Source organism: Pieris brassicae, chromosome 1 (assembly GCF_905147105.1).
Source record: "Pieris brassicae chromosome 1, ilPieBrab1.1, whole genome shotgun sequence".
Taxonomy (NCBI): Eukaryota; Metazoa; Arthropoda; class Insecta; order Lepidoptera; family Pieridae; genus Pieris; species Pieris brassicae.
This window is the reverse complement of record NC_059665.1, coordinates 16931640-16949469: the sequence shown is the minus strand read 5'-3', so window position 1 is coordinate 16949469 and position 17830 is coordinate 16931640. Positions and strand designations below refer to the sequence as shown.

General features: G+C 34.7%; 4 protein-coding genes across 4 annotated transcripts; 1 reads left to right on the top strand and 3 right to left on the bottom strand.

The window, feature by feature from the left end:
- Positions 1–594: 594 nt before the first annotated feature.
- Positions 595–4736, top strand: LOC123706583 (uncharacterized oxidoreductase TM_0325-like). The gene is made up of 2 exons (XM_045655868.1): positions 595–708; positions 4095–4736. The coding sequence occupies exons 1-2, from the start codon at positions 595–597 to the stop codon at positions 4734–4736; spliced, it is 756 nt and encodes a 251-aa protein (XP_045511824.1).
- Positions 4737–5836: 1100 nt separating this feature from the next.
- LOC123706575 lies at positions 5837–6989 on the bottom strand. The gene is made up of 4 exons (XM_045655860.1): positions 6774–6989; positions 6506–6583; positions 6181–6325; positions 5837–6021 (listed from the first exon to the last, which is right to left on the bottom strand). The coding sequence occupies exons 1-4, from the start codon at positions 6987–6989 to the stop codon at positions 5837–5839; spliced, it is 624 nt and encodes a 207-aa protein (XP_045511816.1).
- A 2831-nt stretch (positions 6990–9820) lies between these two features.
- On the bottom strand, positions 9821–11093 carry LOC123706567. The gene is made up of 4 exons (XM_045655848.1): positions 10947–11093; positions 10803–10880; positions 10274–10418; positions 9821–10002 (listed from the first exon to the last, which is right to left on the bottom strand). Exons 1-4 carry the CDS (start codon positions 11091–11093, stop codon positions 9821–9823), a joined length of 552 nt encoding a protein of 183 aa, XP_045511804.1.
- A 1715-nt stretch (positions 11094–12808) lies between these two features.
- Positions 12809–14863, bottom strand: LOC123716373. The gene is made up of 4 exons (XM_045672088.1): positions 14249–14863; positions 13916–13993; positions 13259–13409; positions 12809–12981 (listed from the first exon to the last, which is right to left on the bottom strand). The coding sequence occupies exons 1-4, from the start codon at positions 14861–14863 to the stop codon at positions 12809–12811; spliced, it is 1017 nt and encodes a 338-aa protein (XP_045528044.1).
- Between the last annotated feature and the right edge of the window lie 2967 nt (positions 14864–17830).

The following is a 17830-nucleotide window of genomic DNA, read 5'->3' as shown; positions in this document are numbered from 1 at the left end:
TTAGTTATCTATCAACAAACAAGAAAACTATGTACATTAATAATAACATAGTACCATATCCATAATTGGCTTTATATTCTTAATCCATGCATCACATTTATGCAGAACAAAAAACTCTTCATATATCAAGTCAGAATTGTATCGCTAAATTATATTATCCTCCTCCTATTTTATGTATATCATACAGTCTATCATCTAAGATATTTATTTAAACTGTGTATAAAGCGAAGAATACAGCAACATAATATATGTAAGCAATATATTTTCGTGATAATGAATTTTAGTTAAAAAAACATGTTAAGTATAATTTCTGATTTTTGCCAATTTTTTTTCATGACATTTCCGTGTCATTTGAAAAAATGCTAGGTTCGGTACAGCGGTGAAAAACAAAAACCATCGAGTATTTAGAAATTTAAATATAAGACTAATGAAAAAAACTGGATCGCTGATCACTAATATAGCTCTGATAACGTAACATTCGTTATTATTATTTATCTCGTCTTCAATAAAATGTAATATTTAATATTATACTCGTATACTTCTCTCTCATTAAGGCAATCAGTTACATAAGACGTTTAAGGTTATTTTAGTAAAATGTATTTCGAAAATAAAGTAGTGTTGATTACTGGTGCTAGTTCTGGTATTGGAGCTGAAATAGCATTGCACTTTGCAAAGCAATCTGCCAAACTAGCATTGGTGGGAAGAAATGCCTCCTAGTGGGTGCCATACTGTTGCTTTCGGGCTTCAGCCAATCGGGCAGGCACGACCGGGGCAGTACCACTGTCTCACAGAAAACCGGCGTGAAGTGATGCAATAGGTTCATCTTATTGTACTCGCGTTTCGTGCGGTGAGTGAGACTCCCGGAGCCCATCAATTCCCCCCCCCCCCAGAATATGAAGATGCAGTTTAAACAGAGATTACCCCAGGGGGGTACCACACGTTTCCGCTGTGGAGAATCCCCCTCTGAGCGTCCATCATCGGAACAATCAGTATTTGGTGGTGGATGCACAGGCTGCCCTTCGTATTCTGGGGTGGGCAAAAACTGCTCAAAAAACTATAGGTTTCGATCTCGGGGCAAACGGAAGAATTTACCGAAGGCATCCCCTTCCACGCTCTCAGTGGACTTTACCAATGTTAGGGGGCTCAACTCTAATCTTAACGCGGTTCACTTTCACCTCGAAACTGCGAAGCCGGCCTTATTCTTCCTTACTGAGACTCAGATATCCTTCCCGGCTGATACTTCCTACCTCTCCTACCCGGGGTACAAATTGCAACATTCATTTGTGCCGCGGGCGGGAGTTTGCGTGTACGTCAGAGAGGATATCTGTTCTCGTCGCCTCGGGTCGCTTGAAGGAAGGGACCTATCTAGCCTCTGGCTGCGCGTTGACTGCGATGACCATCCGCGATTCTACGCATACCTGTATAGGTCCCATAGCGGAAATACCGAAACTGAGCGACTCATTGAGCACATCCAAATGGCTACAGATTCCCTGCTCGAAGGGGTTCCTACCGCTGAAATCGTGATACTTGGCGATTTTAACGCTCACCATGCCGATTGGCTCGGTTCGGAAACCACCGATCACGCGGGAAGATCCTTTCACGACTTTGCTTTAGCTTACGACCTGTCACAAATGGTCCCTGCGATTACGCGAATACCAGATGTGGATGGTCATAAACCCTCTTTGTTGGACCTTCTGCTGACCTCACATCCGGAGACCTATCAAGTCTCTGTTGACCCGCCATTGGGTTCATCGGATCATTGTGTGGTCCGGAGTACTGTGCCTACTACGCGCCCTCCTCGGCCCCGTTTTTCGGGTTGTCGTCGTATTTGGCACTATCGGTCAGCAGATTGGGATGGGATGCGGTCTTTCTTTGCGTCCTACCCATGGGGGCCTATGTGCTTTTCGTCGGAAGCTCCAGATTCCGTCGCTGCCTTTGTCGCCGAAGTGGTTCTGCAGGGCATGGAACTTTTTATTCCATTCTCTGCGGTGCCGATCGGTGGCAAGTCACAGCCCTGGTTTAAGCGTTCTTGCAAGGCGGCATCGCGTCGAAAGCGAGAATGCTTTAATGCATGGGCGGAAGCGGCGATATCTCGTGATGCCAATACCAGCGAACATAAAAAAGCATATAACTCAGCCTCCAGGTCCTTCAAACGGGAAATCGCTAAGGCAAAGTCAGAGCACATCGCCAGATTTGGCGAGAGATTGGCCCAACTCCCTTCTGGGACCCGAGCCTTCTGGTCTCTCGCCAAAGCTGTACAAGGGAATTTTTGTCAGCCATCGATACCACCGCTGCACAGAGAGGATGACTCGCTCGCCCACACTGCGAAGGAGAAGGCCGACCTCTTGGGCTGTCTCTTCGCGTCCAACTCGACTTTGGATGACCGGGGGAGATCACCACCGGCGATTTCGCGGTGTGATAACTCAATGCCGGAAATCACATTCCGGCAACGTGCTGTTCGCAGAGCACTATCTTCCTTGGACATTTATAAGTCGAGCGGGCCGGATGGTATCCCTCCAATTGTGCTGCGTACATGTGCTCCTGAGTTGGCTCCGGTCCTGACGCGCCTTTTCCGGTACCTGTACTCGCTCGGCACTGTCCCGAAGTGCTGGAAGACCGCTTCGATACATCCGATCCCTAAAAAAGGCGATCGCACTGATCCATCCAACTATCGCCCAATCGCAATAACCTCCTTGTTCTCCAAAATAATGGAATCCATTATTAATGGCCAGCTCTTGAGTTATCTAGAGGGCCACCAGCTGATTAGCGATTATCAGTACGGCTTTCGTCGTGGTCGTTCAGCTGGTGACCTTCTAGTATACCTTACTCATAGATGGGCAGAGGCAATTGAGTCCAAGGGGGAGGCACTAGCGGTTAGTTTGGACATAGCGAAAGCCTTCGATCGGGTGTGGCACAAAGCACTGCTCTCGAAGCTACCAGCCTACGGGCTTCCTGAGAAATTATGCGACTGGATCTCCAGCTTTCTAGCCGATCGGAGCATCAAGGTCCGCAAGCATGCATGTTCCGACCTTAAACCCGTGAATGCTGGGGTCCCACAAGGCTGTGTTCTGTCCCCGACCCTGTTTCTTCTGCATATCAATGACATGTTGCAACTTAGCAACATTCATTTCTATGCGGACGACAGCACTGGGGATACTCTTTACACTGGCCGGGCAGGTATTTCTCGGGCAGTTGTCGATGAGTACCGGAACAAACTTGTGTCTGAAGTCGAAACTCTTTTACGTGGAGTCTCGGACTGGGGTAGACTAAACCTAGTCCAATTTAACCCCAAGAAGACACAAGTTTGCGCGTTTTCCGCGAAAAAAATACCCTTTGTCGCTACTCCTCTTTTCGAAAACACTCTTCTTGAAGCCACAGCCAGCATCGGAATACTTGGCGTTGACATATCGAACGACGTTCAGTTTCGCGGTCATTTGGAGGGAAAGGCTAAATTAGCCTCCAAAAAGCTTGGTGTGCTCAGCAAGGCGAGACGGTACTTCACTCCGGGCCACCGCTTGCAACTCTATAAAGCGCAAATACGGCCCCACATGGAATACTGTTCTCACCTCTGGGCGGGGGCTCCCCAGTACCAGCTCCTTCCACTTGACCGTATCCAACGAAGAGCGGTTCGAATCGTCGATGACCAATCCCTCTCCGAGCGGCTCGATCCTTTGGCGTTGCGTAGAGATGTGGGGTCACTCTGCATCTTCTACCGCATTTACCATGGAGAGTGTTCAGAGGAGTTGTTCGGATTAATACCTGCAGCTGAGTTTCAGCATCGGACGTCGAGGCAAAATACAAAATTCCACCCGTATCACCTCGACGTCCGACGTTCCACGACTGAGCGTTTCTCAAGGCAATTTTTGCCGCGCACCACCGCTATGTGGAACCAGCTGCCCACTGAAGTATTTCCGAACCAATTCGACTTAGGGTCCTTCAAGAAAAGAGCGTACAAATTCTTAAAAGGCCGGCAACGCACTCGCGAGCCCTCTGGCATTGAGAGTGTCCATGGGCGGCGGTATCACTTAACATCAGGTGAGCCTCCTGCCCGTTTGCCCCCTATTTTATAAAAAAAAAAAAAAAAAAATGTTCAGAACTTTGAAAGTGTTGCTTCAATTTGTGAAAAAGAGAAAGGTGTAAAGCCAATTAAAATAGTTGCTGATATGACAAAGGAAGGTGATGTAGAAAGAATTATTAAAGAAACAGTATACCATTTCGCAAGACTAGATGTACTTATTAACAATGCTGGAATATCTTTAATCGGAGGTATTAAAGATAAAAGCCTGGATATATATGACAAAATTATGTCAGTTAATTTAAGATCAGTATATCAATTAACATTCCTCGCTGCTCCCTATCTTATAGCAACTAAGGGATCTATTGTGAACATTTCCAGCATTGCTAGTAGCCAACCATTCAGTGATATGACCGAGTACTGCATGTCGAAGGCTGCTTTAGATATGTTTACCAAATGTGTTGCCTTAGATTTAGCTCAACATGGAGTTCGAGTAAATACTGTAAATCCAGGTTTAGTGAAAACTAATATAATAAATATTCTCTTTCCTGAAAGTGATAAAGCAGAAAAGTTTACAAAGGATGTTATGGAATCCACACCATTGAAAAGACTTACTGAAGCATACGATGTTGCTACATTGGTCAGTTTTCTTGCAAGTGATAAAGCAAAGAGCATAACGGGATGTTGCTACCCAGTGGATGGTGGAAAACTTTTGGTTTAGTGTATGTATGTATGTTATATAAATAAAAATAAAACACCTTTTACTATTTTTTATTTAAAAACTATAGTCACACGGTGGTATACGGTAAAAGAACATAATAAAAAGTTCTAAAAAAAATCACAGAGGGTTCGTAGTTCATCTGATCACTGATGGTGTGTTTCCTTTTACCAAACCATCCAGAATGATATACATATCGACATGGGGTTATGGTTCTGTTTCAAACGAATATTACGGGTTAAAGAACATTTCATTTATAATATAACATACTTCTTCAACGACATTATTATAAAATATTTTTAAGAATTTACTGTTTACAAAGTGATATAAATGTTATCAGTATGGTCACGGTCGGATATTTGTTTTGAAGTTCCGTGTTCTTATGTGCTACCGATAGCTAGCGAGCAATTTAGTATATGACCTGCTCGTATTTCTTATTGATTGAAATTATAGTTCGGAGTAATACGTCAAAAATTTTATTAATGAATTAAGGTTTTCCGTTCCTGAGTTTTTAATTAAACAGGGGTTTAAATCTATAAAAAATATTTTAGATACTAAATCAAATTTAAAAGTTGCTCGTCTTTACGCGCTACAACGGTGGCAGACTATTTTTCAGCGGTCGTTCCCAGAGTTTTCAGATAAACACTGCAGACCAAGCGCGCATTTCATACATTTATTTTTTTAATTTTAAAAAATCTTTAAAGATGTATGACTAGAGAAGTTATAGTCCAAGATGTCTGCCGTTTTGATTTTTTTTACATTTTGAAAATTTATCTAACCATCAGCCTCAAAGACAAACACGAGCAAATGATATAATACACCTGCTTTTTTAACATTTTTAAGGGGGTGTCAATTGACAACGCAGCGTGGTCTTTCATATTCCTTGTCGTAAAATTATCGCTATTAAAAATGTATACCTACATAATCAAATCATATAGATATTTAGCTAGCCAGTTAGCCCTAGCTACTACAAGCATAGTGCAGTTATCGAGTTAAATAGTTAATGATTTTATCCTGATTGCAAAATCTGTGATCATATGGTATCAATATATACGAAGACGTGGTGCTTTACATCATCCAGCCCGTGTATAAATTGTTGGAAGCTAATTGACTAATTCATAATTACTATTTTTGTTTTGTAAAATAACGATAAGATGGCCTATACAAAAACCGATGAAGCTGAGTGGCATTGACACATCGAGAGAGACCGCTCGGACAATGAAGAATTTGTATGGGCGCATCTTTATGTAATCGTAGGCTCTCTGTTTTACTTCTCTTAAAGATACATCTGTAAAATAATTAACGTTATATCTTTTATATTAAAATTTTGGATATTCAAGAAATATTTAGAACAAATTTGAATAAGTTGGAATGTATTTAATTTATATTTATTTGATTATGATCATGACGATGATAATAGCAACTAAAGTTGTTAATATTTTCTTACCATCACAAGCCGCTATTTTTCTTCTTAAAACGTCACATGTTTTTTCATATTCAATATTAATCAATTCAGATAAAATTGCAGGCGTAAACAATAATGTTAATGTGTTCACAATTTTTAAAATTAATGGAGTCATCATCCACCATTTCTGTAAAAATTGAACTTGTTATTAAAACAAATGGTACAATCCATATTTCATATTATATTATATTATCATGTTGCATATTGATGCAGTTTTAGAATTTCTGTTAATAGAAGTATTATTAATATAAAATTAACTATTAAATAATATAAACATTACTACAAACAATTAGTTCAAGTCACTTACACTTTCGTAGTAAACTATAATTATTTGATACAAAAACAGGACAATGTTCGGGTAGTCAGCTATCAGAATACCCAACATCTGAAATCAGTAAAATATATAAAGGTGTACAATTACTATTTAGCATATAATATTTCATACTCATTTAATCATGCTACATACATATAATTTGTATTAACAATTATCTTAACTTACAATTATTAATTTTTCCTTACTTTCTTCTTTTCAGTATAATATAGATAAGTATGTTGAAAAAAAATACTAGACATACCCCAATTTGCATTTGCTTGCTGGTTTTATGACATTGATTTAGCAATGTCTTATAGGCGCTAAAGGTCGACTTCACGTCAAATATTTTGTGTTCTACTTGATTCTTTCCAATCACACTTATATTTAGGTTTGTACTTTCGAATGCCAGCCTTAATGATTTCATACGTTCATATGTTACATCGAAAAAGAGTATCTTCGGTATAGTTGACAAAACCATAGATATATTAATCACTAATAAGTGAATTACGTAATATGTGAAAGTAAAAGAGTTTTTCAATAGAACTGTTGCAATAATTGTTAATATTTGAATTACTATATAAATTATAATCCGATAAGATAATGTTCCTTGGTACCCACAATCTGCGACAGAAGTTATGGCCTCGATAATAAAGCCTTCAAAGAACATGGACAGAGTAAAATTTATAAAAAATTCTAATGGCAGATAAAATGAAGGCATAAGTGGGTTTTTTTCGACAAAATAAATAAAATTATATATCATTACAGCGGCAAATGCTACACAATACAGTTGTCTTATGAGTCGAATAGTATTTGATGTAGAATCAAAGAAATGCCCAAACAGTAATCGAAAATACATAACAGTGCGAAAAGTTACACTTGCATTGAATTTTAAAAACATTTTGTAAAAGTACTTGATCCGATGAAGGAGCACTATATACTAACGCAAAATAATCGATCGTATGTGTTAATTAACTGGATGAGAACTATTATTTCGACGAGTGAACAAATTTGATATTAACTATAGATAAGTACATAATTTTAAGCGTCCAGGCTTGGTAATGAATGTGAAACTTTCCACAAAATACAAAAATCTGATAAGCTAGAAATGAAAGTAAATATTTTATGATCATTGTATTTAGTAGGCTCTCGGAATATTTTGAAGCATCAAATACTTATTATTAAAAGGATTTATCAAATCAAAATTATTGTATCAAAAATTATGCTTGATTTGCCGAGGGACTACTAAATACTGTAGTGTTTTCAAAGATTTAAAGTAAATGTAAACACTATAGCATTCCAAAATAACTATCACACAGTAATCATTGTTAACGATGGCTATGTACAAATACAGGAGGTGAACGGGTAGGAGGCTGCCTGATGTTAAGTGTGACCGCCGCCCATGGACACTCGCACTGCCAGAAGGCTCGCAAGCGCGCTGCCGGCCTTTGAGGGATCGGTACGCTCTTTTCTTGAAGAACCCTAAGTGGGCAGCTCGTTCCAGATAGTGGTGATGTGTGGCAGAAAATTCCTTAAGAAACGTTCAGTATAGACTGCTTATTAAACGATTATTTTGTTGGGTCACAACTATGTAACGAGATTTCGTTCTCGTTCTCGATTCTTCATTTTATAATGAGTAAAGCCTGTTATTTCCTATAAAGCAAGAGTCATACTTCTGCTGTCTTTTTACTGATAATTTACCTAAATCGTATATGTTACTAACAGCTAGTTAATATTGTCTTCATTGAAATAAATTAGTACTGTGGAATGTGGATGACAGCATTACATAAGTTAATTTAAAATTAATTTATTAATATATTCAGTTTTACATAATTTGAAAATACATCCGGATGATGTACGTGCGCCTTATAATAATCATTGGAAAGTCCGTGTATTAGTCAAACTCCAAACTATAATAATAATGTATATAATAAATCAAGTTTCGGAACAATTTCTCAATATAATACTATTTTTTGGAGCTTAGCGATTTTTTTTAATTCATAAAATGCCAATCTCATAAAACAAATCCATTGAAAGTTAGATACAAATACAAAAGAGCACATTAAGAAAACTAAGGAGTTATTATATAGCATGGACTGGTGAATATTTGGCTATGGTAGGTGGTGACATCCGCCATACAGTCCTGACCTGGCGCCTTGTGACTTTCATTTATTCCCAAGAACTAAAGTTAAAATTCGAGGTATTCGCTTTACGAGCCCTGAAGATGCTGTGAAAGCGTACAAAAATGCCATAGAAGAGACTCCTAAAGAAGAATGGGCCCACTGCTTTTTTCAGTGGTTCCATCGAATGCAATGATGTTTAGAGAGGAACGGAGATTATTTCGAAGAGCAATAAAAATATTGGCATCAAGCCGTTTTTCATTTTCTAAACATTTTCAGTGTTACCTAGGTATTATAATAATTTATATATTACTTGCTTGGATTTATTGAATTATTCAAAAGCAAACTATTTGAACCTAAGGTACAAACACTGGTCAAAATTAAATTTCATGAAATAATAGTATTATTATTATAATTTCAAGTCATATTATTAGTTTACTTTTAAAAAGTTTTTGAAAATTACATGAATTCATCAAAGTTTCAAGATATTTCTCATTATATTCTAAGACTGACTATAAAACCTCACTGTTAGATAACAATTTAGAGATCAGATCAGATTTCAGATTAGAGGTCTAATCTGATCTATCCTAGATCTTATTATATATTTAACAAATCCGAGAAATGCATGGTTAGTGTCCGTGTAGGTTACATATATTGTAAATGCTGTATATTTGTGTGTTGGAAATAATGCACTAGAAAGTATTTAATTGTTGATAGAATTGTATTGTAGAACATTATTTTACGTCAAAATGTAGCTTATATTTGTAATATCAGTATTTTAAACTCCTGTTTTGAGTCTAGGTGTGTACAGCTATATTTACATTTTGTCTATTAATTAATAATTAGTAAATGAATATCACCACGTATATATATAAAATTCTAACATATATTACATTAATATAATTTTTAAGGTGACACCTACAGTATGGATCGAGGTCTAGTTTTTTTTGGTAACTTCCAAATTTAGATATCTGTAACAGTATGAAGTTTGTTCGGTGTCATAAAAAACATCTTCGTATGTTGGAAATATCTATTTAATTAAATTAAATTATTCTTAAATACACTTAATATACATACATTTACTATTTTAATTATACAGTTTTACTAACTTGAATCGAAACAAAAATAACAGAGTTATAATATGTATTACTAAGTTAAGGCTTATTTTCGTAGGCTGTCTGTTGGTTTCACTTTATGAATTTTTGTATCTTTGGTTTTTATTCTGTAAGAGAACAATCAGGTGGCCAATACAAACACCAATAAAACTGAGTGGCATCGACACATTGAGTGAGATCGCTCGACCAATCACGAATTCGTATGGTCGTAATTTTACGTAGACATATGCCTTCTGCTGTACTTCTTTTAAACATTCATCTATGAAATAATTAAAACATTACTATCTTATATATTCTGTTTTTGTAACTGTTTTTATTATATTATTTTCTGGTAAGCCCTCTACGCCAAACATCCTAAAGTTTTTGTGAGCTGTTGACTATTAAAGTAAATACTAATTAATATTGGTAAAAAGGTATAACAAAAATCATCAATGAAACATGTCTGGTCGTCGGATTCTTAGAGGGTGTTTGGAGTTCGTACGAATCGTAGATTTTTAACATTCAAATATATTTCCGCGTAATTTACTTACCAGTGCAGGTGGCTATCTGCTTTCTCAGAGTCTCTCGTATTTTATCGTACTCAACACTGATTAGTTCCGATAAAATAGCTGGAGTAAGAAGCAAGATCAACGTGTACTGTATTTTAAACCATAATGGCAAGAATAATGTCAGACCCTTTAAGAAAATAAGATGAATTTTATAAATCTATATATAAATATAGCACATACTACAAAGCTTATGACGGCAATGGAGGTTGTTAGTCAAATACACTCATTAATTTAATATCTCGTTTGAGAATAATTGCATTCAGAGTATTGGTGGTCTTGTGGCTTAAGTGCGCGACACTTTTCCCAGAGGTTATAGGGTTCGACCTCGGACCACTACACAAACGAACTTTCTGGATATGTGCTTTTAATACTAGCTCCTACGGTGAAGGGAATTGTAAGTAAACTGTCGTATCTTAGACCAAAACGTCGACGGCGTGTGTCAGGCACAGAAGGCTGATCACCTACTTGCCTAATAGAAACTCTTAAATAATTCGATTTAAAAAGTACTTACGTCCTTATAGAAAGTTACAATTCCTTGATAAAAATACAATACAACATTCGGGTAGTTTGTTACAAGGATGCTCAGTATCTGTGAACAAAAAAAAAACTTGAAATATTTTTTTAAGACTAACACCTATACTAAACAAATTCTTACCCCAATCTGCATCTGGTTGCTTACTCTATCAAAGCAATTAATATAGTGCTTATATTGACACAAACACATGTTTAAATGAAATATCTTCTGATTTGTTCGGTTTTTTCCGATTACGTTGACAATCGGGTATTCATGTTCGAAAGACATTCTTAGAGATTTCATACGTTCATACAACACATCGAGAAGTAAAATTTTAGGTGTACTACCCAGAGCTATGGACAGATAAATTATAAAGAGAAGAAATTTACTATAGCTCTCACTGCAAAAATAATTGTAATGAAACGCTCCTCCTAGGCATATGTTTAAAAGTTGTAGGAAGAGAAATATTAAGATACGATATGAAATGGGTCCTTGAAACCCCACAAGCTTATCAATAATTTTGGACGATGAGATGCTCTCAATAATAGAGTCTTCATAAAACAAAGATAAAAAAAAAATTACGAAGAATTCAAGTGGAAGGTAATATCCAGGAGTTAAGGGGTCAATATCGTGAAAGTTAAAAAAATAATGTAGGACCACAATACCGGTTATAGAGCAATATATTTTTTTTAGAATTTGACTGATTTGCGACGAATCAGATTTAAAATAATTTCCAAGCAGTAAACGTAGATACATAAAAATATTAAACAATGTATGTGGCTTCATTTTAATCTATTTTTAAAGAACTAATTCAAATAAATGTTTCTGCGATACTAACGTTTTAAATGACATAGCCGAATAGAATTCATTATTTTAAGTGTACGGTCATATGATTACATGTAATGATTGTACTCAAGGTTCATATTATAATTTCTATCTATCATTATGGACAGACACTATTAAACTTAATTATTGACAAGTGTATACGATAAAGTTAAAATAAAACCTAGCTTACATCCTTGTGCAATATTTCCTATTTTTTTAATTAGATTGGAGTTTATGATACTTAAGTATATTGTTTAGTTATTTAAAAATTCCGTTGTCTCCTACTTTTAACAAATTAAGAAAACTGCTTTTTGAACGGATTAAAGCTATGTATTATTATTAAAAACTTATATCTATTACAGAGAAAGTTTTTTTATCTGTATTTATCTTTCTCTGCAGCTGTGATACTTTTGACATTTAACACCTTTTGTCTTCAGTCACCGTGACCACGCACGCTGAAAAGCACGTTTTTTTAATTATAAGTTTTTAATAATAATACATAGCTTTAATTCGTTCAAAAAGAGTTTTTCTTAATGCGTAAAAGCTTTTTTAACAAAAGACAATATTAAGAAAACTGTCCGAAAAAGACTAGATAATCTTTACCTAGGCCTTTAGGAATCAAAATACCATTGACGACGTTCCCGTACACCTGAAAACTAGTAGAAGCTCTTCTTTATAAATTATTACTGCCCTGAGATTTATCGATAGCATACCTAAATTAATAATAGTTGTTCATCAACTATGTTCGCATTAACACGAGCTCGTGCGATGAAGGAAATCATCATGCGGAAAACTTCGACAACGTATGTCGGGCACAAAACGCTGACCACCTATTTATCTAAGAAAAGACAGAGACAGAAATCTCAGGTCCAGGCCTAACAAGGTTGTAGCGACATTCTTTTTGTCATACTTTGATTAATAGATTAATTAAACTACGTTTATGATTTGTATAGTGCATAATTTAATTAATATGTATGCCACTTATTTAAACAAGTTATTTTCTGGCGTAATACATAAGAATAATGATATTTATATTGATAATGAAATACAATTAATTTATAACTTACGATTGAACCTTTACATAAAAATAATAACCAAAGTAAAGCTCTGAAATAGTATTATGCTATGTTTGGTCTTTGTGGCAGATGGTAGCCTCGTTTTATTTTAAAAATAAGTATTTATGTATTAAAATAATAAAACTGAATAGCGACGATAATATGCGATATACAAACGCTTAAAAAGCTAATCGGTATTTTAATGTTCAAAGGTATGGCTCGGATGATACAAAACTGGAAAGGGCGATATGTCATGTAATACAACGCCCGATGAAGTTCCAATTGCAGCATTTTATCTGTAAAGAAGTTTTTACTAAGTACTTTCTTACGTACTGTTCACTCTTATCTCTTCTACTTTGTTCGTTATTATAAAGGGGCTGTAATTATAATCAGTTGCTAATTTTTTTTAGAAGTTTGTATTGCTTTCGTGGCCGCATGGTGTCAGGGTATGATTCCGAAGGAAACAATACATTTTGTTTGGTGGTCAATTAATGCATAAATATCCGCACCGTGCCTCATTGTGTATAACTTATAATAGTTAATAAATGACACACAAATTTAAAATGTTATTACCTTGACATGGAATGTATTGATCCAATAGAATATTAGTGATATTTTTACACTCCTGACATATCGAATTAGCCAACATTGCCGTTATAGTTAAAGTTAATATTACTATTACCGCTGGACAGAAAGCGGAAAAGGCATCATATAGTGTCCAATCCTGGAAAATACTACATATATTAGTTTGTGTGAACTAAACTCATATACAAATATTAAACCAATTTTGATAAGCTTTGTTTTGTTCTTGCTTAATTGGTAATTCGTATTACGCATATACTGAAAAAATCTATTTCCAAAAATATATTGGTTTAAGGCACTGATGTCTGAAAGTATTACATACTATCATATAAATAAAAATTAATAACATTGCGGACACAAATGTGTTTGTCCCATGGTCCGATATTTTAACCTGTTTGTTGGGATGGATGAACAGATCATGTTAGAGTTTTCTAATACATTTTGCACAATTTGAAACCAGCTGCCCACTGAAAGATTTCCGAACCCATTCGACTTCTAGCATCCTTTAAGAAAAGAGCTCATTCTTAAAAAGCCGGCAACGTAGTTGCCTTCTGGAAATGTGTGTCCGTGGGCGGCGGAATCAGTTAACATCAGATGAACCCCATGACCGTTAGCCCTCTGTTGTATAAAAAAGGCACTTCAACTAACCTCTTGTAAAAATTGGACCATGAAATTCCAAAATTGAAATAATGTTTCTGGATAATTAACTATAATTGAAATCAATAGCTGAAATAATAGTAAATAAATTATATTACTTAAGGAGGAGCTTATTCATGATCAGCCTTGTAACTGGAAGCGAGGTATCTGTAATTAATTTTTGTATTGGTAAGTGGTAATGAAAATAAATAAAATTATTTCCTTAGCAAGGCGTTCGAATTTTAAACAAAATTGTATCTGTGTAAAAATTATATACGACCATGAATGATTGCGATTAACATGTACATTATTCATATTAAAACGTTCAACAGTTCAAATACTTACAGTTATATTAAGTTCCTTTTCTATGCAATTAATATTGTTTAATAACTCTTTATAATAAATTATACATTTTTTTAAACAAAAATTTTTGTATAATATCTTATCTCTCCTTCGGATGTTGAAGCAATATTTACACGGTATAGTATGTCTTAAAATGTTGATTCGACTGGACAGTACATCAAAAACAATTATTTGAGGTATATAACTGATAGAGATTGATAGAGAGATCAGAAAAATAAAATATGATTCATTAGAATTGAGTAAGAATACGACCCATTGAAGTAAAAACACAAATATAAAAATGAAGTACATTTTTAAAGAAATAATTCTATGTTCTATGCGAAACATCTTGTCTAATTTGAGTATTTTGTAGAAATATTCCTCGATCTTACTTTCAAAGAAAAAAGATTTTATTATTAAAAAATAAAACTCTGTCAATGTGTACACCACGGAATTTGTGATATTAAATGTCATGTTATAACATACACACACACTGATAACCAAAACAAAAGCAGCACAGTAGATTCGTTTATAAACATTTACCAATTTGGTGGACCTAAAATCGTAATAATATCCGAAGAGCATTCGGTAGAACATAAATCTTTTTAAAGTCTTCATAGAGATTTTTTTCGATTCCTAAAACGTTTTAATCAGCTTTGTACACTACGTATGGTTTCAAAGGTGACTTTCAAGTGCATTAAAATTTACCTTGCTAATACTAGTACCACTAAATAAAGTTAACTTGTAAATTAACTGTCAGTTTAATCGACTAATGGAGTTTATGGATTGTAAAATGACTGCTATACATATAAGCATATTATTTATACTCTATTTTACGTTAATATTATTTATTTACTTAAATTTGTTATCATAATTTTGTATTGTATATAAGCCCAACATTATGTATTTAAATTAATATAAGCTTGACTAACTGTAATGGTTCTGATAAAACTGTCAAAGACATGCAGATACTTAAACCCATGGTATTTACTAACAATGTTAAGTTTATAAATCGTAAACGCTGTGTTTTACAAAGGCAATCTCCCTATTGACTAAACGTACAGGAACAAAAAGACATTATAGTTTTCATGACAACGGTACTCGAATTGAAAAGCCAATATGCATATTCGTATTGTTGCGAAATGACTATCACGAGTGCATATTTACTGAACATTCTTCATAGCTACGTTACTCACGTCAAAATAACTTTAGGGAAAATTGCTCTTTATGTCTAAAGCCATATAGGTGAAAATATCCTGTATTTAAATGCACTTGAAGAGGTTTGTTGTGCCGAGCTGTAATTCTGTAACAGCTTTTGGGCCCTGTACGTTAATGGACTTCAAGCGCAACATTGTATTCATATACATCAAAATAAATGGACACCGGACATCAGGGTTTTTATAGTATAATATCATAGAATCAGGATTTTGTACTAAATGCGGTTCTGGGTAATAATTTGTAGTAACATCAAAGCTATGAAAATAATGCCTTTATAAACTTATAAACATTTAATTATTAGTGCATCCTTGTTTAGCGGAACGTGTTTATATAATTTCATTCTCGTCAGAATTTATACAGGAGCTGCTAATTATTCTTACAACCTCGACACTTGATCTCTCCTTTACGATCTTTTACCAGCTTAAGGTTCCCTCTCACGATAGATAATATTAACAAATATAAATAAAATATATACATTGACTGTCGGAAGAATATTATAGATATTCAATGTTTGTAAATTATCAATATAATAAGTAATACCTAAGTAACTTGTTGAAGTTACTTTAGTCAACACTTGACGCACTTATCTTGCATAGTAATATTAAATGTTTAGTTTAATATGTACTTTTATAATATATATACTTTATCTAAAAGATCTGATAACTTAGAGCATTTATCAAAAGCGTGGTATGCAAATGGTTAGAATTAAGTTATTATTTTAATATTGTATTATATTTTCTTTAACAATTATTAATAATGTGTTGGTTTTTGTTAACTTTGAAGGTTTATTCTTAGTACTGAACCCTTTATTTAAAGATATTGCTTCTCTTACTTTGTTATCTTGAAATAAATGCTTGCTTTCCGTGTAGACTAATTATGTAATTTTCAACGTTTCATATTCCATAGCTGAAACAACGGGCGTTTTTCTTTTGTTGTGAAAAGATAAAGTTATCTTCGTAAAAGGAGCATTTTAATTTTTCCATCATGTTTTCAGTTTAGAATAATTTCCATAATACTAGAAAACAACATTCTAAAATAACGTTCGCTCTTTATTCTATTTTCTTATTCAGGCTTGTGACAGATAAATGACTTTAATCAATAACACCGAATCTATACTAAATACGTTTTGAACACATAATAATATAAAACATTTTGTAATACTTTGGGATTAAATATAATCTAATGTAAGTTTACTAAGTACTAATAAATACAAATATCTTTATAATTAGTATTGATATGCCAATTTTATTATAGGATTTTATTTTAAATACATACAAGGTTACAAAAAATGAAGTAAGATGAAATACCAAGTTTTTTCTTTTCTAGGCATGACAATAATTATGCACGCGGACTGGTTTTCTATTAAAATACACCTCCCGTGGAAGGCTGTACATTTTTCCACGATGAATATTTCCACTATAACACGTTCAAACACCCCTTAGTGGAGGGTGGATCAAGGGATTGCAGATTCTCGGATGAATAAACTGGAAGTTCAATGCACTGCGGTGCATTAAAAAAAACCCCTTCTATGTTAGTGTGTCACTGACGTCTTCTGAGCCTGGGGTGATTACAATGCATCCCTTTGTGCGAAGTTATATTCACAACCCAATAGTGTCCAGTACTTTTATATTGCTCCCAATGAGTGGAAATGTTTTCTTTCAAATACTTCAGTGTAATCATTCACCTTATTTAACATACTTATGTATTTTTGTGGTTTTTGAGATTAATGCTGTTTAATTTGAAGTTTTTTAGATTAAAAGGAATGTTTGGTATCTAGACCGGAACAATTATGATTTCGCCATAATGACGTTGGCTCACGCTTTGTCACGCGACCAATTTCATACAAATTAGTTTGCCATCAGTGGGGCATGTATGTCGAAAAAGACAAAATGTCTCAAGCCTGAGAATTTTATTCATATGTCTTAACCATTAGTGACAACTCATCCATGGTATATTCTAATAGAAAGTATAGTGATGCGTGACAAATCGAATTATTCACAGATCACCACTGTCAACATATTAGCATAATCTTGTTTGGACAAGCTTAGAATATGTACCTAATTATATTTATTGTGTAGTGTATGCTAGCTGTTTGGTAACAAATAGGCCCCGAATCAAAAGGAGATTCAATATATTGTTTTATATAGGAAATACACTAAGCTCAAAAATATACCTTACCAAACCATCGCCTTTCTAAAAGGCAAACCCCATCATTACACAATTACCATCTTTGGTCTATGATATACGCTGTGAAGAAAGAAAGATGCTGCTCTTCCTCCGACCTAAAGGGAGGATCCTAAGTATTGCTTTTATATTATACTCTAGTCTCCAAACCCTCAAGTCCAAATATGGATTTGCCTTCCCTAA

Excerpts from the sequence above, each read along its gene's own strand:
- LOC123706583 (XM_045655868.1), top strand. The coding sequence starts at position 595 with ATGTATTTCGAAAATAAAGTAGTGTTGATTACTGGTGCTAGTTCTGGT. Across the intron at positions 709-4,094 it reads TAGCATTGGTGGGAAGAAAT|AACTTTGAAAGTGTTGCTTC; the intron begins GCCTCCTAGTGG and ends AAAAATGTTCAG.
- LOC123706575 (XM_045655860.1), bottom strand. The coding sequence starts at position 6,989 with ATGGTTTTGTCAACTATACCGAAGATACTCTTTTTCGATGTAACATAT. Across the intron at positions 6,584-6,773 it reads GCAAGCAAATGCAAATTGGG|ATGTTGGGTATTCTGATAGC; the intron begins GTATGTCTAGTA and ends TACTGATTTCAG. Across the intron at positions 6,022-6,180 it reads AAAAATAGCGGCTTGTGATG|ATGTATCTTTAAGAGAAGTA; the intron begins GTAAGAAAATAT and ends ATTATTTTACAG.
- LOC123706567 (XM_045655848.1), bottom strand. The coding sequence starts at position 11,093 with ATGTCTTTCGAACATGAATACCCGATTGTCAACGTAATCGGAAAAAAC. Across the intron at positions 10,419-10,802 it reads TTGTAACTTTCTATAAGGAC|GGTCTGACATTATTCTTGCC; the intron begins GTAAGTACTTTT and ends ATTTTCTTAAAG. Across the intron at positions 10,003-10,273 it reads GCAGATAGCCACCTGCACTG|ATGAATGTTTAAAAGAAGTA; the intron begins GTAAGTAAATTA and ends ATTATTTCATAG.
- LOC123716373 (XM_045672088.1), bottom strand. The coding sequence starts at position 14,863 with ATGAAGACTTTAAAAAGATTTATGTTCTACCGAATGCTCTTCGGATAT. Across the intron at positions 13,994-14,248 it reads AAAAGGAACTTAATATAACT|CTATTGATTTCAATTATAGT; the intron begins GTAAGTATTTGA and ends CTATTATTTCAG. Across the intron at positions 13,410-13,915 it reads TGGTCCAATTTTTACAAGAG|GATTGGACACTATATGATGC; the intron begins GTTAGTTGAAGT and ends AGTATTTTCCAG.